The sequence below is a fragment of the Hydractinia symbiolongicarpus genome, chromosome 8, assembly GCF_029227915.1.
Source record: "Hydractinia symbiolongicarpus strain clone_291-10 chromosome 8, HSymV2.1, whole genome shotgun sequence".
In the NCBI taxonomy this organism is placed as follows: domain Eukaryota; kingdom Metazoa; phylum Cnidaria; class Hydrozoa; order Anthoathecata; family Hydractiniidae; genus Hydractinia; species Hydractinia symbiolongicarpus.
This window is the reverse complement of record NC_079882.1, coordinates 12,388,332-12,409,103: the sequence shown is the minus strand read 5'-3', so window position 1 is coordinate 12,409,103 and position 20,772 is coordinate 12,388,332. Positions and strand designations below refer to the sequence as shown.

Sequence of the window (20,772 nt, the reverse complement as noted above, 5' to 3'; positions counted from 1 at the left end):
TCTTTGAGAGGGAGTCCTTGATGATATTGAACTTGATCTCAGGTGATTCAAAAATTATACCTGAATTTTTACTAAAACACAGATAAGGAGGTAGTTAGCAAATTCAGGGGGTAATAAAGCAAATTCAACAAAAACATATATAACAGAACAGCCATGCTATAAAAGATTGTGATGTCCTCTATGAACCACAACCTTAAAATTCTTAGCAACTAATACATGATGTCTCAGTACCCATACAAAAAGTGTTTTTGGTTAAGGTGGCATACTCGTTAGAATAAAATACATTCGAAATATACCTTCAAGAATAATTATTCCCTAATTGATTAAAATATCGTTTTCTAAATAAATATTTTGCAAAAACGTTGTTAACAAAAATAATAAACTACTAATATATACGTAATATGTTGTAAGCAGACAAACAAACAAACAAAAACAAACAAACAAAAACAAACAAGTAAACAAAATTGTGTTTATATCCCAAGCAAGAAACCAGAGCATGAGAGTTAAGCTTGCATTAAAGAGGGACTAGAGAAAATGTAGGAGAGAGACGTGGAGAAATGACAAGCAATCATAGCGGTTTTAGGAATGTAGAAAGTTGTTGTTCTGCTGTGAGTGTTATAACTTTAATAAGTTGTTCATATGGAAAACATTTGCACAGTATCAAAGAAAATGTTTCACTTGAATATCAATCAATTTTTTATACGCAAGAGGTCTACCAGTATCTTAGTCTCTGTGATTTTTCTTGTATTTCATTAATTTCATGATTTTGCCTTTGTTTTTTCTTTAGTTTTTGAGCAAACCGAGAGTCCTGAATGCCCACCAATTAGATTTGCCTATTCATAATATAAGTAGATATTGGTCATGTTAGTTATATACAAGCTTTGTACAAAAAGGATTGGCGAAATCTTTGTTAATAAAAAAGAAACTGTGCTGGCTCGACATAAATATCCTCTATCTAACAAGAAAAATAGTATTCACAACATACACAGGGAAAAAAAATTTCCTATATCAGCGCAAACAATTTTTTGTTTTTTAGTAAACCAAGATCTTTAAATTTTCCTTCCCTGAAATTTCTTCAATGTTTTTCATTTAAAAAGCCTCCAATTGAGTCTGTGATTGCCCCTAAAAATATACAACTATATTTTTATATAAACTAGAAACAAGAATTGTTGTTAAGAATTGTTAAAGTACGTCATAAAAAAATCTATCAAATAATGTGGAACTAGTATAGATTCACACTGAAGATGATTTAAACACATCATACAAACATAAAACGAAGAAATAAAAAGTACAAACAAAGATGGTGGCTAAGGTGGACTAAAAAAATGACTTAAATTTTCAGGCTTAAAATGGTAACCAATCTTGACGTTTATTATGACGAAAAATTAGAGTCTTCATAAAACCCTCACAATGAAATTATGGTCTTCAACAAGGACACGTAAGAAAGCACACAAAGAAATACAAAATCAACACCTCGCAAGACAAATTATAATAAATTATTCAATTCAGACAATGTGTGTAGGCTACTATATTACAAAATTTGACACTAATTATCAGAAGAATTTGATTCGGACAGAGCATAAAGAGTGCTGGGTAAAGATGCAGTGCGTGCTGGTAACCGGACATCACGTGATACCGCGGACTCAGGGACAGTTTCTAATGTATGATCCTCTTCCTCGCAGCTTGTGTTTAATTCTTGCAACACGCGCGAAAGTTCACAACGTTTTGCGGAATTTATTTGTTGTGTCATGTGAACGATTGCTTCCATGGCAACATCAGGATTTAAATCGACAATGCTATAACATTAATATAACAAAAGATTCAAACATAAAACTTAGACAAATAAAGATCCTTGTGTAATTCACCTTTTTAGAAAATAATGTTCAAGGTTATAAAGATTTTGATTATAAGATCGGATTGTTGGGTTTTTATTTCAAGACAAAAAATATGTATACTTTTTTATTTCTCTTAGTACAGCATCTCTTTTGAACCACTTTGCATACTCCTTGATAACAGAATTATCTTCTTGAGACAAGTCTGACTCCATCCATTTTGAAACAAACTTATTGTCTTCCCATAAATAAGACTATAAAGATATTATTATATAACAAATAAAACTCAGCGTTTTTTCGTTAGTTTGCACGTTCGTAAACAGTTCTGGCAGATATTAAAATGATTTTAGGTAATTTAAGGGAAGTAATTATGTATATGATTTGGAACATTTGTACTTCATTTCATGGGAAGAAATTTCAAAAATATTTTTTGAGTTGGAAGATTCACCTTTAAAAAATTAAAATAAAAGACAAATTATCACTTGATGTTTTATATCTGAACACTAACCTGAGATGAACCTTTGGATTCAAGGAACAGTCGATGAATTACAGATTCTATTCGTGCTTTTGTGCATTCACTAAAAAATATAAATAGTTGTATGCACAACGGAAGGTTGAAAATGTTTTATTCCAATTTGAAAAATAGAACAAAACAGAAGCTTACCAACTATTGGACGACATCATGTTTCTTACTCTGTCTTGCAACAGCAATCGTTTTAACCTCCAATACAAGAATGTCCGTGCATTTCGCCACTTAAGTACACCCTGTACATAAAGTTTAGTATAACTTCTACATAGTAAATTCACACTAAAAAAAAGAGAATGAAAGACGAATCTTACGTTAACAACACCTTTTTCTTGCATTCGTCCCGGCGTGTCATGTAAATCACAGTAATTAATTGCAATCTAGGAGGAAGAAATTGATGTCAAAACCAATGTGCTGGCTTAGACTTTAAAAAAATGTAGAGGTAAGAATTGCGAAAGAAAGAAAACATGCAAAAATCCAAATCACACAATCGTTTTTTAACGTGTTAGTTTAGAAAGTGATATAACAAGTGCAGAGAACAAATTTAGTTTTACAGGTATAATACAACACAAACAAACTAACCCGTTGGTAAACAGGCAAAAGTTCTTTTTCTTTTTCTGCAAGTTTTTTTTCAATCTTGATGCGTTCCTTGTCAGGCAAATCTGATATAATCACAATACAAGATAATTTATACAGCAAATTTCAAAAACAGCAAAATATTGAAAGTACAAAAAAGCTAAATAAAACATGCACAAAACTTAAATACTTTAAAGGTTACCAATTACAATTACCTGGAGTGGTTAGTAACTTTGACATATTAGCATACTTGTCATCTAGTCTTTTCATTGTCTTTACCAGGTCTTTTCGCCTAAACTTTATTTCACACGTACCTGAGGGTTCAAGAACACCACCCCTAAAACCCAAAAGTATATTAAAAGTATTCATACACTAAGTCAAAAGAAATACTTTTTTGTTGTAACTAGACTGGTCCTAAGAAAAACCTATTAACACGAAAATTTAACTTCGAAAACTTAACCATGTGACAATAAAAATTAGCCTAGGTTTAGTAAAAATCTTTTAGCCAGTTAAATATTTGAAAATTTTATGTACCAGTTTCCTATCACGGAAATGTAACATTTTATTACCTGGATTCCTCATCTGCATACATTTCCATGTGCTCCGGGTTAATACTGGGATCCACAACCACCCACGCACCACCTCTCAGCTCACCATAGGGGGGAATATAAATCAAGACTTGTTGGTTGTATTTTCGTAATGCATCCACAATGTAAGAACCGAACTTTAAAACTTCATCATACATATCTACAGAGTTCAAAAGGTTGGTGCTGATTTTCATATTTATAATCACCACCTAATGTAAACATGTAAATGTAACAAATTACCTTTCATGCCACCTGAAAAGCCTCTCCAATTCGCCAAGATAATCAATGGTAGTTCCTCTTTGTTAAAATCAACAATTGCCTGAGCGGTCTTGAATGAAGAGTCTGGGTACCATACTTGGCCAGCTTGTACAATGGTCTATATAAAAGATATTGAAAACAGAACATGCTAAAAATCCATTTTCATGATTCTCATCCTCAAAGTAAATGTGAGCAAACATTTTACCTTTGTTTCTGAATCGAGATCAGCAGGGTCTGGAGGTATGCATTTCTCAACAGGTTGTATCTCAGGTAGTATGACACCTACAGGTATACCTCCCAGCCTTAAAATAGTAGTACAGATATCACCTTATCAAATTAACAAACCTTCACCCATCATCAACAATAAGAAAGTTTATTTAAATAGTTCATTGCACAGTACATTACATAGCATATGGCTTGATGTTCTTGGTTTCATACCGAATGTCAATTATATATTTCAACTTTGTCTCTTTTTCCATTTATCATGGTACGTTTTTCGTTCCTTTACTAAATTTCGGAGGTTTATGAGAGGAGGGATGCCCCATCATCCTTATCTAACGTTAAAAAGCCTATTTTCACAGATAGTTTTTACGGACATTTAAATTAATAAAAATATTAACTTTTTATTTATACAGCTCTTTATAAATAACCCTTAAATTTAAAGGCTTCAAGACCAATTTCATAATGAAGATATTTATCTACCTTGCTCTTCCACAAATGACCGTCTTCGCCCATCCCTGTAAAACTTCAGTAAACGAATCTTTATCAAACAATCCACTTTCCCATTTGGTTGAATCATCTAAAAAGAGTTCTCACAAATTAAATATCATATTATAACAAAGGTAGGTAACAGAATTTGGATTACAAGTTTAAAACAAAAAAGATTTAAAGATTTAAAGAAATTCTCTGGGTTTTTTTTAAATTACATTATTTTCTATAATAGATAAACAATTGTCAGCACCTGGGTGTGGACGACCTGTTATTAAATATCTTGCATCAAAAGGTGACTTTGTTGGTGTGAATGAAATATCTCTGTCAACAGGATCAAGAATGTCTTCCACTGGAAGTGGTGCACTTTTAAACTAAAAAATATTTTTACGACTCACTCAATTGATGTTGTTTTTGTTGTTGTCTTTATGCTGTTCATAGGTTGCTTACCTTTGGGATATAAGAAAGCCACTTCAAGATCTCTACCACACCCCCCAAATCATCACTAACAACTAAATGACTGACACCTAATAAAATACATGGAAAACTAATTATACTATTTTATACTCCAAAGTACTTTTTGCAAAGAGAATTTAAAGCAGCACACAAGTAATAATAGCCAGACCTTCGTTAATTAGGAATTCAAATTACATTCATGATATACAAAAACAGAAAATAATAAAAAAGCGAAGAAAAAGAAAGAAAAATATTGGCATTATAAATTTATGCTTTTTTTTGGCCAAGAACATATTTGAATATAAATTCTGCTCACGTGACATGTGTTTGAAACAAGAAGTGGAATAACAACTAACCATTTTTGTGCATTATTTGTGTACCACCTAACTGCGAGTTGGAGGTATAAACTTGCCTGCCTAGAAGCTAAGATGGTAACAATAAAAATTAATTTTAGGTAAGAAAACATGATCTTCACAGCAAACATTCTTTGCCTCACAACAAGCATTATAATATAGACTAAAAATCCACAGTTTTATCTGTCCTTTATATACTGCATTTCATGCATGTTGTTACTGTGGTACCATTTTGCACAGAGACAGACAAAATAGAGGTATTTATAGATAGACAGTAAATGTATCAGAAAAACATATGTTAGTGGGTAATGTACCAATTAATTTATTAAAATGTCACAAAAATAAATATTCTAGATTAGAGTAGTGATTCTATTTACCTTGTTCAATGCATGATGGCCTGTTAGAAGAATAGAAGAATTTTCAACTTGTATGATTCGTTGACCAAGTCGTGTTAAATATGAACCAATGCCAACAGTACGACATGTAACCTAAAACAGTGCAGCATATGATAAATACAAATTCTTTTGTTGACTTTGTGAGCCCTAGTCAGAAATATATATGGGATAAAGATATATTTTGCCTGGAATATAAACAACTTTTGAACCTGAGAATTTTTCTAGAACGATTCCTTTAGTCACTTTGTTTCAAGTTTTGCTAAAAATGCATAAATTACAATCCAACTATGCCAGCACAAAAGCAAAGAAAAAAAGAAATGACATACCAAAGTTAATGTAAAAATTTTTTCATATGCCTCTGATGTTCGTCCTGCAATTAGTCCTGACCCTTTAAGGTTTTCTACACCAAGACCAGATTCTTTTCCTGCAAAGAGAAAAAATCAATTTACAGACAAATTACAATTATATCCAAAACACTCAAAATAGAGAAGGGGTACTTTCGATTTCTTTTTTAAAAAGTTTTGTCATTGTAATAATTTGTGCTCAGAATTCGGGAAAATTTTTATTTAAAAAAAAACATGTCAAGTAGATTCAAAACAGTAAATATCTAAAAAATAAAATTAAAAAAGGGGAAATGAAAATAAAGTCAAACCAAGCAAAGGATTTTAAGGGGCATTAAAATTTTCTACAGTGATTTAGGCAGCCTTTAAATAAACATCTCGGTCTCTGGTATAGTACTTTTAAACATTTACATGTTTTTGGGCGAAATAAATTTATTTTGGTGAAATAATTTAGAAATGAAATTTCATTTAGATCAAAATAAAGTTTCTTTCTAAATTTTGCCATTAAATTATTGTGCAATGTGTACAAAGCTATTGCATATGTTCAAAAAGTTATGGTGCATGTGTAAACAGTTTTGGAACATGCACAGTTTACAAAACCCTGACATCAGTTTAAAATCTCATTCCAGGTAAATCTTTAGCTGTCCCATGTACAGGATACATTAAAGAGTTTAAGGATATTTAATTTCTAAAGGTGATTTTAAATAAGAGTAGTTATTGTTATAAAGCAACAAACATTATAAAGATACTGACCAATTATATCTGTTATTTTGTAACGACATTCACCATTTTCTTCAATTGGTTCAGCTCGTATCGAGTTAGTTGCAGCCATCTAAAAAACATATTATCTTTAACTAAATTATGTTCACTTATTGCAACAGTATATTAGAATAGCTGTACCTTCTTGAATTCAGCTGGTGTGAGATACAAATATTGGAAGCCCTAAAAATTTACAACGTAAAAATAACATAAAAGTTATTGTAGATTATCAATAAACACGTTTTGTTTGTTGAATATGATCAACAAACTTTTGTCTAGAAAAATGATTCACTTTCATGACTGACCTTATGAAGTTATGAATCAACATAAACCTACTTTGTCAGGTTCATTCTTTACATTCCAAGCAACCTTAAAAGTATGTTTAACATCCTCTGCTAATCCCATGCGTGCACCACTATTCGCAGAAATGTAAATGAATGGAAGACCTTTTGAAATAGCCAACTTTAACACTTCCTAAAAGTAATTATAACAAAAACATATTATTTAAAATAAACATAAAAAAGTTTCACTTGTGCTTTCTTCAGACGTTTACTTACATTATACAAATAATCTTCTTCCAATGCTACTGTACCATTCAGATATGTGATGTCGTTAGCGCATATGAATAGCTAAAAAATATTACTTGTTGTAAGAATGCTTAAGTTGTACAATTAAAATTAAATGAAGTAAATTCATTTACCTGTCTTCCTTCAGGATATTCAGGAGTACACAAAGTTACATCCCAAGCCACAATCCCACACTGAAAAAACAAATATTCAAAACTTTTTCTAAAGAAAATCAAGAGTGTGCTAACCCTCTTAATTATATGAGAAACAATAGTACAAATTTTTTGAGCGTTGTAAGCATAACAAACAAACAAACAAATAAACAAACAAACCTCATTTTCTCCAGGCAGTCTGTTAATGCTAACTAATTTATTTTTGCGATCTATGTATAATTCCGTAAATTTAACCTACAAGTATTAAAAACAGCAAAAAAAATTGAAAAAAAGAACCAGAGGTTGCACAAAAAAAGCAGCATCTGGTTTATAAAGGGCTTACAATTTCTTTCTTAAGTTCAAATTTCATCCCCCGTGTGGAGAACCATTGTTTCCATTGCTTTGTTAATCCCTAAAAAGCAGAACAGAATAATTATAAAAGACTGCAAAATCCTGAGGGTGATATATATAAAATTTATTGAAAGAAAGGATTACCTGGGAGAACAGCTCAGGAAAATCATAAACATAGGTTGTACTTTGACATTGGGCAGCAAACCGTTTATACTAAAACACAAAATTAGCATGATTAATAAAAAAATGCACAAAATGATTATGTCAGAATAGGCAGGTAACATACTTGCAAATGGTCCTTTGTCATGTAAGGTGTTGTATTTAGAAGGCCGTGAAACTTGCCTTGAACATCACCATAAGATTGAAATATGATCTTAAAATAAAACATATAACCACAAATATATAAACAATAAACAAATTATTAACAAATTATGCCCAGATATCCTCTAATCAATACATATCATAGGCAGTATTTGCTTGTTTGTTTATTACCATACCTCACCAGAGACAGGATCCTCAACTTCTTTGTAAGTGTGAATATCCAAGGAATAGCCGGATTGGTTTGATAAAAATAACCGAAGTGGTATTTTTGCACCATCCGGTGTTAATCTAAACAATATAAAAAATTATCATTGTGTTCTCTTTTTTTTACATTGATTTAAAGAAAAAAAATTTTCTTCTAACCTCACTACCATCTTTAATTCAGCTTGGAGACATCTCAACTTCCAAAGTCGCATACCATGCCTCATAACTATCATTCGAATGCTGTTCTCAAGCTAGACACAAATGACGGAGTACAGATTATAACCATTGATATTTATTGGTCACAAATAATCATTAGGATGTTGATTTCATGCCTCAAAATGTTTAAAATATAATGCCAAAGGAGGGAGGAAAAGAGTAGTATTTCTAAGCAACTGATTAGCTAGACACTTATAGCACATTAAAGTACTGGGTTAATTATAACCCTGAAATTATTAGGCCTTAAATTAATATCATGAGATTACTTTCTGTGGATCAATAATAACAGCTGGGACAAAATTTAAAAAGATGTGATTGCCATCAGTACGTCGATCCTAAAAAAACAAAATATAGTATTATTGTTTGCTCTTCGCTAACATAATGTTGATCAATCATAAATAAAAACATACCACTTTACTTAGAGCTACTTCCAGCTCATCTAAAGCTTCAAGCAATTGAATTTCACTAGCTTTTTCCATGTAGTCAAACGATGCTTCCTGAAATCAGCATACAATGCAAGTAAGACACAAGAACATATTTTTTTAATGTTGTAAAACATAAAAAAGATTTGATAAATTATCTACCTTTGTTAAGAAATCAGAATGTCTCACAATTGACCTGATAAAGAATCTGTAATCTGTAATTTCTTGGTTATGGTGTTCCTTTAAATTAAACAAAAAGGAAACATGCAATAAATGTAATAATTACCTCCAAATATGTTTATTGCTGAAAAAAATTCTCTGCATGACAAACCTTTTTGGCTGACCCATAATATAAATGTAAACTTTTATTGGTGCAGGTGATTGGTTTAAGATTAAATGATCGCATTCGGTTAAGTTCAAGTTGAAAAGCAAGGGCAGGTTCCAAATGGCGATAGATGTTATCCTCCTGGAACTGAACACAAAAACAAATTTTATTTAAAACGCAGAAATGTTTAGTAAATTGATTATAAACTTTTATGTTTACCAACCTGATCTCTAGCCCGGAAGGTGTAATAGTGTGGAAAGGAACCTTTAGCATCTGTGATGATAAAGGTTATTCTTCTGAGTCCATGATCAAGCATTATTTGCCTCTAAAATAAGACAAACCATAAAGTTAATACACAGTGAAACAAAGTTACAGCAAGCAATCCGAACTCTCCAACAACCTGCTGGATGTGTACACATTCATTCAAGATAGTAAATTCAAATGTACATATTAATTATTTTTACCTTTTCTATCAAAATATTTTGTAATGTATCCTTTTCTTCTTCTTGATCTTCAATTAGAATTTGTGAGTTTTTGATACAAACATTTAAGATATGAATAGGATCTTCATCCCCGTTTAAACTCTAAATTGTAAACATAATTTCACTTAATTAAATTAAACTTGATGTCAAAACTTGGTTATCCAGTGCCTTTAAGTGACCTGAAAATGTGGTCTAGCTTTAAACTTACTGAGCTGGAGTTTCTTTTCTTCAAAGTGAGTCCATTGGCGGATTCTATCTTCGTGCATAACAATTCACTTGGAACAAATCGTTCCAGTATTTCATCAAAATGCCTATAAAAAATGTATTTTGTTCAAGAATATTAAAAGTTTTATTATTGTTTGTTAAAACTTCTGTGAGTTTTATTATTGTTTGTTAAAACTTTTGTGACTGATAATATAATAACATACACTAGAAAGTCATTTATTTCTTCAAATGCAATCATAGCACCCATGCGTTCATAATTGATTTCATAAGTTGGACCACTCAAATCATCCATTGATTCTGAAACACTTCGAACCTAAAATTTTTGTACAATGATCAATACAATACAATACAATACAATAAAGAAAAATGACTCTAAAAAGCTACTAAGCTGATGTTTACCCTTCTAATTGGGTTTCCATTACCACGACAACTGCCTCTTTTATCTGTCTTCTTATTTTGCATTCTGTCAAAAGATGGTGTAGATGTTGGAGAAGAAGTAGGAGAGTGATTCCCTCTATTAGGATGGTTATGTGGCAGTTGAAATGTGAACTCTAAAATGTTGATGCCGCTGATCTAAAAAGAAATAATAGTTATTATTGCTTATCCGCACCTGATAATAATAGCTATATTTTGTCTGTTAGTCAAAATGGTTGTACATCAGCTTTATTTCAGAACGTTTTCAGAGCAATTTATTACTTCATGCTAACCAGAAAATATGAATGCACAAAATACCAATGCAGGAAATATGAGTGGTAATTTCCTTTGAATTTTTTCATTAGTGGACTAGAAAATTAATAATTCCACAATCCAAATATTCAGGATAACTTAAACCAATCTCCTGGACTTGTTAATCAGTGGAAGGCAAAAGCAATCAGTTGGTTAGACAAGGCTTCTATCCCAGAAATATGCGGTCAAAAAAATGCAGCACATAATTAATTAAACTTTATTTTTTTTCCAAAGCAAGGCACGTTCCCCTTTAAAATATAAACTTTTTTAAATTTAGAATTAAACAATGTGGGAATACCTGATCATGTTGAAGTTGAGTTAGTTCGTATGCTTGGTAGCTTCTTCTGATGTAGACCTCTAGTGCTGCTACTCGAACAAGCTCATTGCGGTGATAGAAAAAACTTGGAAGAACATCAAACACAGCAGTATCAGATAAAATAATTTTCTGTAAAAAATCAATGCAGCATTAAAATCAAACTGTTGTTTCCCCTTATTAATAAAACTTTTCAGGTAAAATTGTGAAATCTAAGTACCTGTAAATTGTCTGGATTAAACTGTTGGCCATACAAATCAATCCCTGACAAAAATATTGATTCAAATTGATTATGTCGCAGTTCATAGGATGGTTTTTGAGAAGAGATCAGTACCTAAATATTAATTATTTCATAAAGATAACATAAATTACTTAAAGAAAAAAGGATTACACTGGGAATGTCTCTTACTTGTCTAGCTTTTAGAGCAACTTTAGCATGTTCTGGTCTGTTTAAATGAGTCATCTCTTGAAGTACATTTCTAATGTCATCACCAAGAGGATTATCTGGTGCACACAAACAATCCTTGAAAAAGAACAACAAAGTAATTCACTCTCATGTATACAAAATAAGGTTGCGTATTTACTATAGTTCCACCTAGTTTAACTATTTTCATATTAGTTTCTGCTAAGAACCCATTCAAATGTAACATTTCTGCCATTGTTTGGAATTTTTAGTTAATTAACATTAACAGTTCTGCGAATTTACTCAGATCAGAGTTGGGTTTCATGTTTTGTATGGGACAAACAAAAAAAGTATTATAATAACATTGCTACTTTAGTACGTACAATAAGTTTGACAGCCAAAGTGTTCTTCTTCACAATATTTGTATGTGAATAAATATTGCGAATAACAGTGGTAACATTTTTGCCTTTCATTTTTTCCATCATAGCTGTCACAGATTTCTCAAAATTACCTAAATCATTCATAATAATGCCATTACACCATGAAAAAACAGATTTAGAACAAATTTGTCAATGCTACATACAAACATGTAAACAGAAATATAACTACCATCATTAAACAAGATTTCAACTTGTATATACTCTCGCAGAAGATTGAGGATGACTGACTTTCTGTAACCTTTAACACCATTACGATACCTATTAAAAAGCAGAATCAATGTCATTGTATAGTCTTCAGTTATGTTAATTGACTTATCGTGGCAGAGCTTTCAATTTACCTTTGTAATAATTCATTTATACCCTGTGTATTCATAAAAAACAAGTCTCTTTCAGCTCTTTTCTTAAGAGTCTCAGCATGAGCATCAATAATATTGGCAATCTAAACAAAGGAACTATAGGTGGAAAAGATTATTTTTTAATGCAGGGTTAAAACTTAAATTAGGTATAAATTTAAAATTTAAGAGTGGTTTAACAAAACTAGCTATGCTAAACTTACCTGTTGACTAGGAAATTGGTTTAAGATCGAAGTAATGTTGCTTGCATATTTGGTGAGATATTGTTTTATTTTGTCATCAACAATGTTTGGAATTCTACCAGACACGGATGCTAACAGTTCCTAAATCAAAATTTTAACAGTAAGATAAACATTTGAATTTCAAATATTCACTTTCACTAGTTTTGTATATTCTGCATGACTTGAAATAATATATATTTACCCCACATAAAGGCACCTCTATAATAAGATAACCCCTTTTTTTTTACCATAAAAAAAATTGCATGAATTTTTTGTCAATATTGTCTTACATGTTTAGGGGGAAACAAAAAGAAAAAAAAAGAAGATGGAGTTCTGTTGAGGAAGAATTTCTTTGAGGTGAAAATTTCCATGTCAACAATGATTTTTTATATTCAGGAAGAAAACAAGAGGGAATGGCCTGGAAGAGACAAGCCCCTACATGAAAAGTCAACATTATCAACATGGTGATAAAAGTAGAGATGCTTATATTAGATTATATTAAAATTTGTTATGTTTGATTTCTGTTATCTGTTGTTTAATTGAGATATTTCAACAAGGCAAAGGTGCATGTGCCATGTTCTGAATAAAGGCGCAGTACACGCAGTTTACCCTTAACCAGGGTCACTTAAATTTAGGCTGACAAGGTGTGTCACATCTTGAAGATTAAAAATCAGTTGGCTTTTAAATTCTGTTAAAAAAACCATACAGGTAAAAGTGTAAAAATATACCTGCATTTCTAATAGTGGTAAAGCAGGATCCCTTAGTGTTATGATTAAGCGTTCCACATCCTCCAGCATCTACATTTGACAATTAGAAACAAATACTATAGTTTTTATTAATAAAACTCATAAGGAACCAACAAAAAAAGAACAAGAAAAATATCCTTTTATTACCTCAAAACTTACAAACAACAAATTTACTACTTCACTAACCTTACTGTTAAAGAAAGGATCTGGTAAGCAATAACCAAGCATAATGTTTCGCAAGTTTTCCTGTGTGTGATGGCATACTTGATTGATTTTAGAACCAACTAACTTTGTATGTGGCGTCTTTGGAAACGGGTGAACAAATAAATTTGCCTGAACCATAAAAAAGCATACTTACATATAAAAGCATGATAATGACTTTTATGGAATCTCAAAATAAAACTTGGTTGGATAATCAGATTTCCATTGTTTAGGTAAATTCACATACATATGCCATATCTCTATGTTTTAAGTATTTTTAAGTATTACAAACCTGAAAAACTTTGCTCGGATCATCTAATGTTAAGCGAGCAATAACCATTCCTGGTTCCAAAACTGTTCCAGCACACTTGACATAATGGACACTGAAATGATGAATATTAACAAGTGAGATGTAATGCTCTAAGAATTACTACATTAAGTTTTCTACAAGAAAGAAACATACCATCCACTGACGTTTGATATTAAAGGCATGACCATTTTCATCACCTGAAATTACGGACTTAAAAATATTATGGTATAGTGAAATAATACTGAAATTGTTTTCCACCTTCTCGTTGACACATGAAAACATAGAAATATTAAGAAATGGACCTCTATCTCTGCATAAGCTTCTCCAGCAAACACATGTCCACCATCTTCCACAACATAATTTATTAGCTTTCCAGGAGAAGGTGACCTAAATAATATAAAGAATTTGATTTTGCATGAACAAGTATCAGTACACATTCTGTCTAATGGTTATCAGACACTTTATCTAGATTGATGGGTGCACCTTACTTTAAAAAGAAACCTATTCTTATACTTTACTTCATTTGCCTTTTTTGCAAAATATATATATATATATATATATATATATATATATTCCTGTATAATAACATTTAGTACAATAATAACCTTCATACCGCAAAATTGTAGGATCGTTTTCTTTTCTGAATATGCAAGTTTTGCTATTGACAATGACACGATATCTACAAAAAATGTGATCAGGTAAATAAGATAACCTTGTGCATATAATTAATTATAATTACGATTATTTAATTTTTTTACTAACCCATCAACTTCTTCTTTAATGAACGAGGTGTAAGTAGTCTCATTAAAAGATACCATTATTCCTCCATCACTCATTCTAAGAGAATGTCAATATGTTTTATGACAACTAGAATGTCCATGCTAAAAATATGTTGTTATTAAGGAAGAACTAACGAAAAAAATGTTTTCTGTATTAAAAACTTCTCACATATCCCAAAAACAACCTTACATTAAAAATTTTCATTTTTTCAGTTTTTATTCCAAATTTTTGTCCCTTAATTGTCCCATAATAACAACAACAGTCGCGCCATTATTGAACAAAACACAACTTGGTCCGTACATATTAAATTTTTTATTGTTACGTCACACCGTGCATAGCTCAACAGGACTTGTAAAGGTTCACTCACTTCTTAGTTTTTCCTAGGACTTTAAGACTGTTTTTGTTTTGTTTTTCACAAAATCACTTTATTACACTTTATTACACTTTGTTGCGCAAAACTATTTGCAATCTAGCAAATAAAACGAAGCACCTGTTATCATTCAAGATGTTTTGATACAAAAATAACACAAAAAATATTTCATAGTAAATTCGAATACACATAGCTAATATACTTTTCCCAAGTAATAAATCATGTCTAAAACTCTAAAACTCTATACCAGTAAAACATCATTCTATTTTGCGGAAGATATAAATTTCAAAACATGATAAATAAAATTACTGAGACAATGGCAAGAGGCACAGTTTAGCATTACCTCATTGTTTATTCAGAATGTGTTTGTTTACATTCCCGCAGACTTACAATACACAAGTTAGTATTTTAACAAACAGAATGTCATAATTGACACTGTCATGGCAGTGACCGTAGGAATACTTTGACCTTATAATCTCAAAGGCCAAAGCTCACAAAAATTTAACATAGTTCACATTCGCACTATAATAAACATTTTAAGCGCAACTTGTTATCAATGGTTAGTTCTCCTTTAATAAATATTGTAGAAAGGGAACATTAAGGGAACACATTTCTATGTTTGCATTAACAGTCACACAAACTCTAACCTGTGAATGTCTACTTCAATGGAGCTGTTATTCATTACCAGAAAATACTGATTTGGTCCAGACTTTGTTACCTACAATAAATCATTTTAAACTTGTGTATCTAATGCGTACTAAATTTTATACTGGTTAAAGAAAAACTAAATCTAAAATAAGATTTTTTACGGTTAAGACATATTTGGTTTCTTCATGAATGAGTTCAACAGTTTGAGCTTCACTTAATACTTTTGGAACTTGACCACTAAAATTACAATAGATTTGACATTTATAAATACTCATTGTGATAGGGATTCTTACATTTAATTTTGTATTTTAGTAGCGAAAAGACTGTATTTTTTCCAATAAACGCATAGGTGTTTGCTAGAGAAAATTTTTAAAATTAAAAAATCTACAATTTTGGGGGAGGGGGGGGGGGGGGGGGGGGGGAATAAAAACAGCATACATTTTATTATATTAAAGTTATTTCCTGTCAAAAAATACTAGGTATACACATCTTGCACTTTAACATTGTCATCTGCATTATAATCCTGGATGGGTTTTCAGGCTCGTTGCTAGACTCCATTGCCTGTTTCAAATGTTCCAGACCCTGGGCAAGTGTCTTGCCAACTTTAAAACAAGCAATCTTACTGTCTTTAGGCATATCTGGTTGCAATGCCAAAGCACAACAACGAATTGCGGGTTGAAAGGGATCGTGCTTATTAAAGGATGCACTTATTAGCAGGAGGTCGATTATCAGAGGAAATACAGTTCTGGTGATTGGTTTCTAATGACAAAAAAATGGTGACAGTTACAGTTATAACTTTGATGGGAACATATGTTTCACAACAAAACAATACCGAAATACTAGACCAAAAATGTTAAAAAGATAGAAATTTTTTCCTTTAGATAAACGCACAATGAGGGGTATCCAACACATTGTGTGAGTTGGTACCTTGTTACAAAAGTAAATAAATCAAAATACACATACCGCTTTAATGCTGACTGATAATTTAAATGGAAAAGGTTCATTGCAGTGTCAGCAATATGCACAGCACCACAGACAACTGCTGATATAAGATCAGGACTTTCTGCCTATAAAAAGTGTAAAAGTTATGTTTATAGAAAGCTATTAGGCTATGTGCAAATCCTAAAAATTGTACATTTTTTTCTTCAAAAAAATAAGGAAACTGTCAAGTAAATATAAGGAATTTATTAATTATAAATTATAATCATTTTTAAATTAGAAATAAATAAATAACAACACATATGACTAACAAAAGCAATACTGTGTGATCTATCTATTTGATTTTTAGCACAGAATTTGGTCAGGGTTAAATTAATATACAGTTTGCAAAAATTTTCTAACTTTAGCGAAGCACTGTGTAGGGAGCACTGTGTAGGCCACTTGCCATTAATTCCTTGATGATGGTTATTTTATTGCAACAATCCTTAGAGAATTAGGTGAAACAAATGATTAATAAAGAAATTAGATTCGCAATTTTAACATTTCTTTCACAGTATGATTTGCAAAGACGTCTAATTTGAACCCTGTTGCTATTTAAAAAAACTTACAGTTAGAATGGTTTAGAAAAACTCTGCCTTTTCCTGTAGTTTTTTTTTTTTAATTATTAGTGAAACATGACTTTAAACCTTACCTTAACCTTTTCTGCAATAAGATTATCAAGCCAACTTGTGTCTATTTTGTTTCTTTTAAACATATCTGTCTCCAGAAGTCGCACAAGGTATTCCACAGTAGTTCGAAAATCACCACGAATTAACAATTCTTTCAAAGCTAACACCATGTTCCTAGAGGTTGTAGTAGTAATAGAAACTATGGTGTACGTTGATGTTGTACAGTCTAACATGCTATAATGGTAACCAAGTAGCCATCTTCTCCCTTTCTGCTATCTGTTTTTCATTAGAAAGTTATTCTGTGTACTGGCCAGCCTTACAGCACAGAAGTTCCAAAACCCACAAAACCAGTTGGATAAAACAGCAACATTAAGGCTATTAAAATTTCCTTTTTTGCTTTTATTCAAAACACCGAAATAAAACTGCTAAAACTGCTGAAAGAAACTCATAGTGGAACTGTATTTTTGAAAAGTCGTGTTATCTCTTCTGCTTTTGATAAACTTGCAACCATTTCTGGTGTTGAGAAAACAGCGAAGTTAAAATAAACTTATAGATTTTATAGTTTGATAGCCAATGAGGGCATATATATCCGCTTAAGGTGACGGTATACCTTTATTGTATCTAAAACAAAACGATTTTTTTTTTATTAGCCATTTATACTAAAGAAAAGACGATCTTTCCAATGGAGAAACTATTAATTTATTTTCTGAAGGGAAATATTGACTTTATCCAAATAACTAACTTTTTCTTTCAAATTAATCTTTCACACCATCAAATTGAATAGGAGTTACAAGTGAATGTTTTTAACACTATCCTTGTGAGTATAATTTTTCAAAATAAAGAAATCTTTTATATTTCCTTTCCGAAAAGAAATGACAATCTGGAAAAAAACCACCTCAAATCTTTCATTTCTAAAAATGTCAAGTTTACGTAAAACGCCGTTCGTGTGTTTTAAAAAAAAATTTGCTTTGATTTCTATGGTATACTCAATCATGCCTTTGTGAATAATAGAATTTAAAAGGACAACCTTCTGAATATCCATTGCCTCGGAAGTGTGAGTATGCTTGAAAGGTGTGATATTTTAAAAAATCTTTAAAACAGTTTTTTGCAGTGTTTTTTTTTCTATACATTTATTACAATTCAAATCTCTTTGACAAAACTACAGAAGCTCTACAAGGGAGAGTGCTACTGTGCTGAAGCCAACGTGTTTATCTAAAAGTGATTTTTTTTTTACCTTAAAAAAATCAAGGATTATCTAGATATTACATCTTAAAGACAAAAGTTTGAGTTAAAAAATGGCTTTTTTGGAAAAAGCAAAATAAATCAAAAACGAGGACTTCTGGAAATAATTAAAAAATTGTTTTTACATACATCTATCACAATTCTAAAGGACATCGAATGAGAGTTAGAAACGAAGTAGTTTTGTAAACAAAGTCACTTTTTTGAAGGCAGGTGGTGTTTCAAAAAATGTCTCTGTACTTTTTACAAGTTAAAAAGTTTCAAATTATTTTTATATTATTTGAGAGGTATTTAAAAATGCTTTTTGATGATGTATGAATGAATAAACTTTGGTTAACTATCGCTGAAAAAATTGCGATTTAAAAAACCATACCATGTCACCTTAATAAAAATATATATACATGTATTTTTATTAAGCGGACAACTTTTTATGACAACACCCCTCCACTACCTATCCCCAAACAAAAATGAAAAAAGATGTCAAAAAGATTTGTACAGTATATACATGCTTCATTGTGTCTTTTTTTAATATATGATGATTACATTTTCAAAAAATTTAATACTTATAAGTAAATCTTACTTTCTTGCCGCTTCTCTATCTTCTCCCCAAGAGAAAAGATGTCCAAATTGCGAGTCTGCAAATTCATGCAAACTTCCGTCTGCTGACACACTAAAGTATCCCCAATTGTGATTGTTACTTCGAAAGCTAAGTTCCTTGATTGTACCACTACTTGGTTTAAAGCCCTAAAAAGCACATGTTGAGTGCAACACAAACAGGCACAATACTATCATAGACAATTGGGTTTCTCTAGATAGTTTAGACTTATTTGACTTTACACCAGCCATGCATTGAGAATATATTTTTAATAGAGTCTATTATCGCTCAAATGCGTATTGCATTGATAACTTTAGGTTTGTACCTCGTCAGGATTTTCAGCCGTAATTCTAGTAGCAATGACATGTCCTTTTGGTTGCAATTTACCAAAATATCTATCAAGCAATAACAAATAATTACATGTACTGCAAGCGAAAAATATTTAAAAGAAACTTACAAATAAATATGTCAAACATACTTAGAAAACTCTATTGGTCGATCCAACCAAGGGTCTTCTCCATACAGTAATCGAATGTCTTTAATACGGTTTAAAGGTATTCCCATGGCAATCTAAAAACAATTGAAACTTGATTGTATACTTCATTCAATGTAAATCACTGCAATGATACAATTATAATAATTCATTTTCACTTTATTGAAAAATATTAAACAATTTTATGTTATGTCTTGTTTTACTGCTGAAACAATGTTGGGTGACTATAAAAAGAATGGTATTCTACTGCCTGTTTAACATTATTACCTTATGTCTAAACAATTCTTTAATGCGTGATAGCCAACATGTCCCTTACACAGTTTGAAGACATGAAGCCATGTACATTAGATTAAAATTCGTAACCAGAACTGAAATTGACTGCAACAACATATTACGGAGCCAAGTCGTGTTACTGAAAATAGTAGCACTCTTATAGACTTGATACTTTCTAACAGTTCTTGTATTTCTAAAACTGGTGTCATGGATTTAGGCATCAGTGATCACAATTTAGTTTATGTGATCAGAAAATTCAAAAGGCCAAAATTTGAACCTAAAACATGCAAGGTTCGTAGCTACAAGAACTTCAGTGAAGAGGCTTTTCTGAAGGACCTCAGGAATTTAGACTGGTCATATTTTAATAATTATGATGACCTTGATGAAGCATGTGAGAAACTGAATAAAAATGTTAAAACAGTGGCTGACAAACATGCCCCTTTCAAAACACATAGATTTTCTGGCCGTGTTGAGGCATGGGTCACTGATGAATTAATAATAGCTATCAAAGAAAGAGACTTCTTGAAACAAAAAGCATCAAAAACAAAATCCATCATAGACTGGGAAGCTTTCAAACAAAAAAGGAACCAGGTAATAGGTCTCAAAAATCGACTTAAAAACGAGTACTATAATGACGTTTTGCAGGACTTTCAAAAACGGCCAAAACAACTTTGGAAAACCCTAAAAAAACTGGTTCCTGATAAGTCAGGCAATACTACCTCGATAAAACGAGTAGTCCAAAACGATGGTACAGAAACTTCTCACCCAAAAGAAATTTCCAACACATTCAATTCATTTTTTGTCAGTGTTGGTGCCAAACTAGCCTCTAAATTTTCTTCTGACACTACTAATGTTAATCCACCTGTTAGCGGACACGATTTTCGATGGGCTCGTATTGAGACCAAAAGTGTCGAAAAAATAATTAGTTCACTAAAACTTAATAAAGCTACAGGCTTGGACGGAATTGGTTCACGACTGCTAAAAGCAGGTTCGTCAGTT

General features: G+C 31.4%; 1 protein-coding gene across 5 annotated transcripts in view; it reads right to left on the bottom strand.

The window, feature by feature from the left end:
- Window positions 1-140: 140 nt before the first annotated feature.
- LOC130653735 (acetyl-CoA carboxylase-like) overlaps window positions 141-20,772 on the bottom strand; it is a 33,361-nt gene continuing 12,729 nt past the window's right edge. For all 5 annotated transcript variants that reach the window (XM_057456250.1, XM_057456249.1, XM_057456247.1 and 2 more), the window contains exons 11-67: window positions 19,486-19,577; window positions 19,333-19,402; window positions 18,993-19,156; window positions 17,197-17,347; window positions 16,530-16,633; window positions 15,728-15,803; window positions 15,566-15,636; window positions 14,531-14,605; window positions 14,382-14,447; window positions 14,071-14,155; window positions 13,922-13,965; window positions 13,751-13,841; window positions 13,444-13,590; window positions 13,240-13,308; window positions 12,494-12,613; window positions 12,276-12,376; window positions 12,107-12,195; window positions 11,881-12,008; window positions 11,504-11,617; window positions 11,315-11,428; window positions 11,080-11,226; window positions 10,455-10,628; window positions 10,259-10,368; window positions 10,039-10,141; window positions 9,813-9,932; window positions 9,572-9,673; window positions 9,355-9,495; window positions 9,186-9,263; window positions 9,012-9,098; window positions 8,868-8,936; window positions 8,545-8,636; window positions 8,358-8,469; window positions 8,147-8,233; window positions 8,005-8,073; window positions 7,853-7,921; window positions 7,690-7,764; window positions 7,492-7,551; window positions 7,349-7,420; window positions 7,128-7,265; window positions 6,933-6,974; window positions 6,786-6,864; window positions 6,018-6,115; window positions 5,674-5,784; window positions 5,300-5,366; window positions 4,938-5,014; window positions 4,741-4,861; window positions 4,482-4,578; window positions 3,985-4,081; window positions 3,762-3,897; window positions 3,504-3,681; window positions 3,150-3,271; window positions 2,941-3,020; window positions 2,673-2,738; window positions 2,497-2,597; window positions 2,341-2,410; window positions 1,956-2,086; window positions 141-1,796 (exon numbers count right to left, since the gene is read on the bottom strand). In XM_057456250.1, coding sequence (XP_057312233.1) covers window positions 1,547-1,796; window positions 1,956-2,086; window positions 2,341-2,410; window positions 2,497-2,597; window positions 2,673-2,738; window positions 2,941-3,020; window positions 3,150-3,271; window positions 3,504-3,681; window positions 3,762-3,897; window positions 3,985-4,081; window positions 4,482-4,578; window positions 4,741-4,861; window positions 4,938-5,014; window positions 5,300-5,366; window positions 5,674-5,784; window positions 6,018-6,115; window positions 6,786-6,864; window positions 6,933-6,974; window positions 7,128-7,265; window positions 7,349-7,420; window positions 7,492-7,551; window positions 7,690-7,764; window positions 7,853-7,921; window positions 8,005-8,073; window positions 8,147-8,233; window positions 8,358-8,469; window positions 8,545-8,636; window positions 8,868-8,936; window positions 9,012-9,098; window positions 9,186-9,263; window positions 9,355-9,495; window positions 9,572-9,673; window positions 9,813-9,932; window positions 10,039-10,141; window positions 10,259-10,368; window positions 10,455-10,628; window positions 11,080-11,226; window positions 11,315-11,428; window positions 11,504-11,617; window positions 11,881-12,008; window positions 12,107-12,195; window positions 12,276-12,376; window positions 12,494-12,613; window positions 13,240-13,308; window positions 13,444-13,590; window positions 13,751-13,841; window positions 13,922-13,965; window positions 14,071-14,155; window positions 14,382-14,447; window positions 14,531-14,605; window positions 15,566-15,636; window positions 15,728-15,803; window positions 16,530-16,633; window positions 17,197-17,347; window positions 18,993-19,156; window positions 19,333-19,402; window positions 19,486-19,577 — 5,799 coding nt within the window. In that variant the 3' untranslated portion in view covers window positions 141-1,546. The remainder of the gene's footprint in view (window positions 1,797-1,955; window positions 2,087-2,340; window positions 2,411-2,496; window positions 2,598-2,672; window positions 2,739-2,940; window positions 3,021-3,149; window positions 3,272-3,503; window positions 3,682-3,761; window positions 3,898-3,984; window positions 4,082-4,481; window positions 4,579-4,740; window positions 4,862-4,937; window positions 5,015-5,299; window positions 5,367-5,673; window positions 5,785-6,017; window positions 6,116-6,785; window positions 6,865-6,932; window positions 6,975-7,127; window positions 7,266-7,348; window positions 7,421-7,491; window positions 7,552-7,689; window positions 7,765-7,852; window positions 7,922-8,004; window positions 8,074-8,146; window positions 8,234-8,357; window positions 8,470-8,544; window positions 8,637-8,867; window positions 8,937-9,011; window positions 9,099-9,185; window positions 9,264-9,354; window positions 9,496-9,571; window positions 9,674-9,812; window positions 9,933-10,038; window positions 10,142-10,258; window positions 10,369-10,454; window positions 10,629-11,079; window positions 11,227-11,314; window positions 11,429-11,503; window positions 11,618-11,880; window positions 12,009-12,106; window positions 12,196-12,275; window positions 12,377-12,493; window positions 12,614-13,239; window positions 13,309-13,443; window positions 13,591-13,750; window positions 13,842-13,921; window positions 13,966-14,070; window positions 14,156-14,381; window positions 14,448-14,530; window positions 14,606-15,565; window positions 15,637-15,727; window positions 15,804-16,529; window positions 16,634-17,196; window positions 17,348-18,992; window positions 19,157-19,332; window positions 19,403-19,485; window positions 19,578-20,772) is intronic.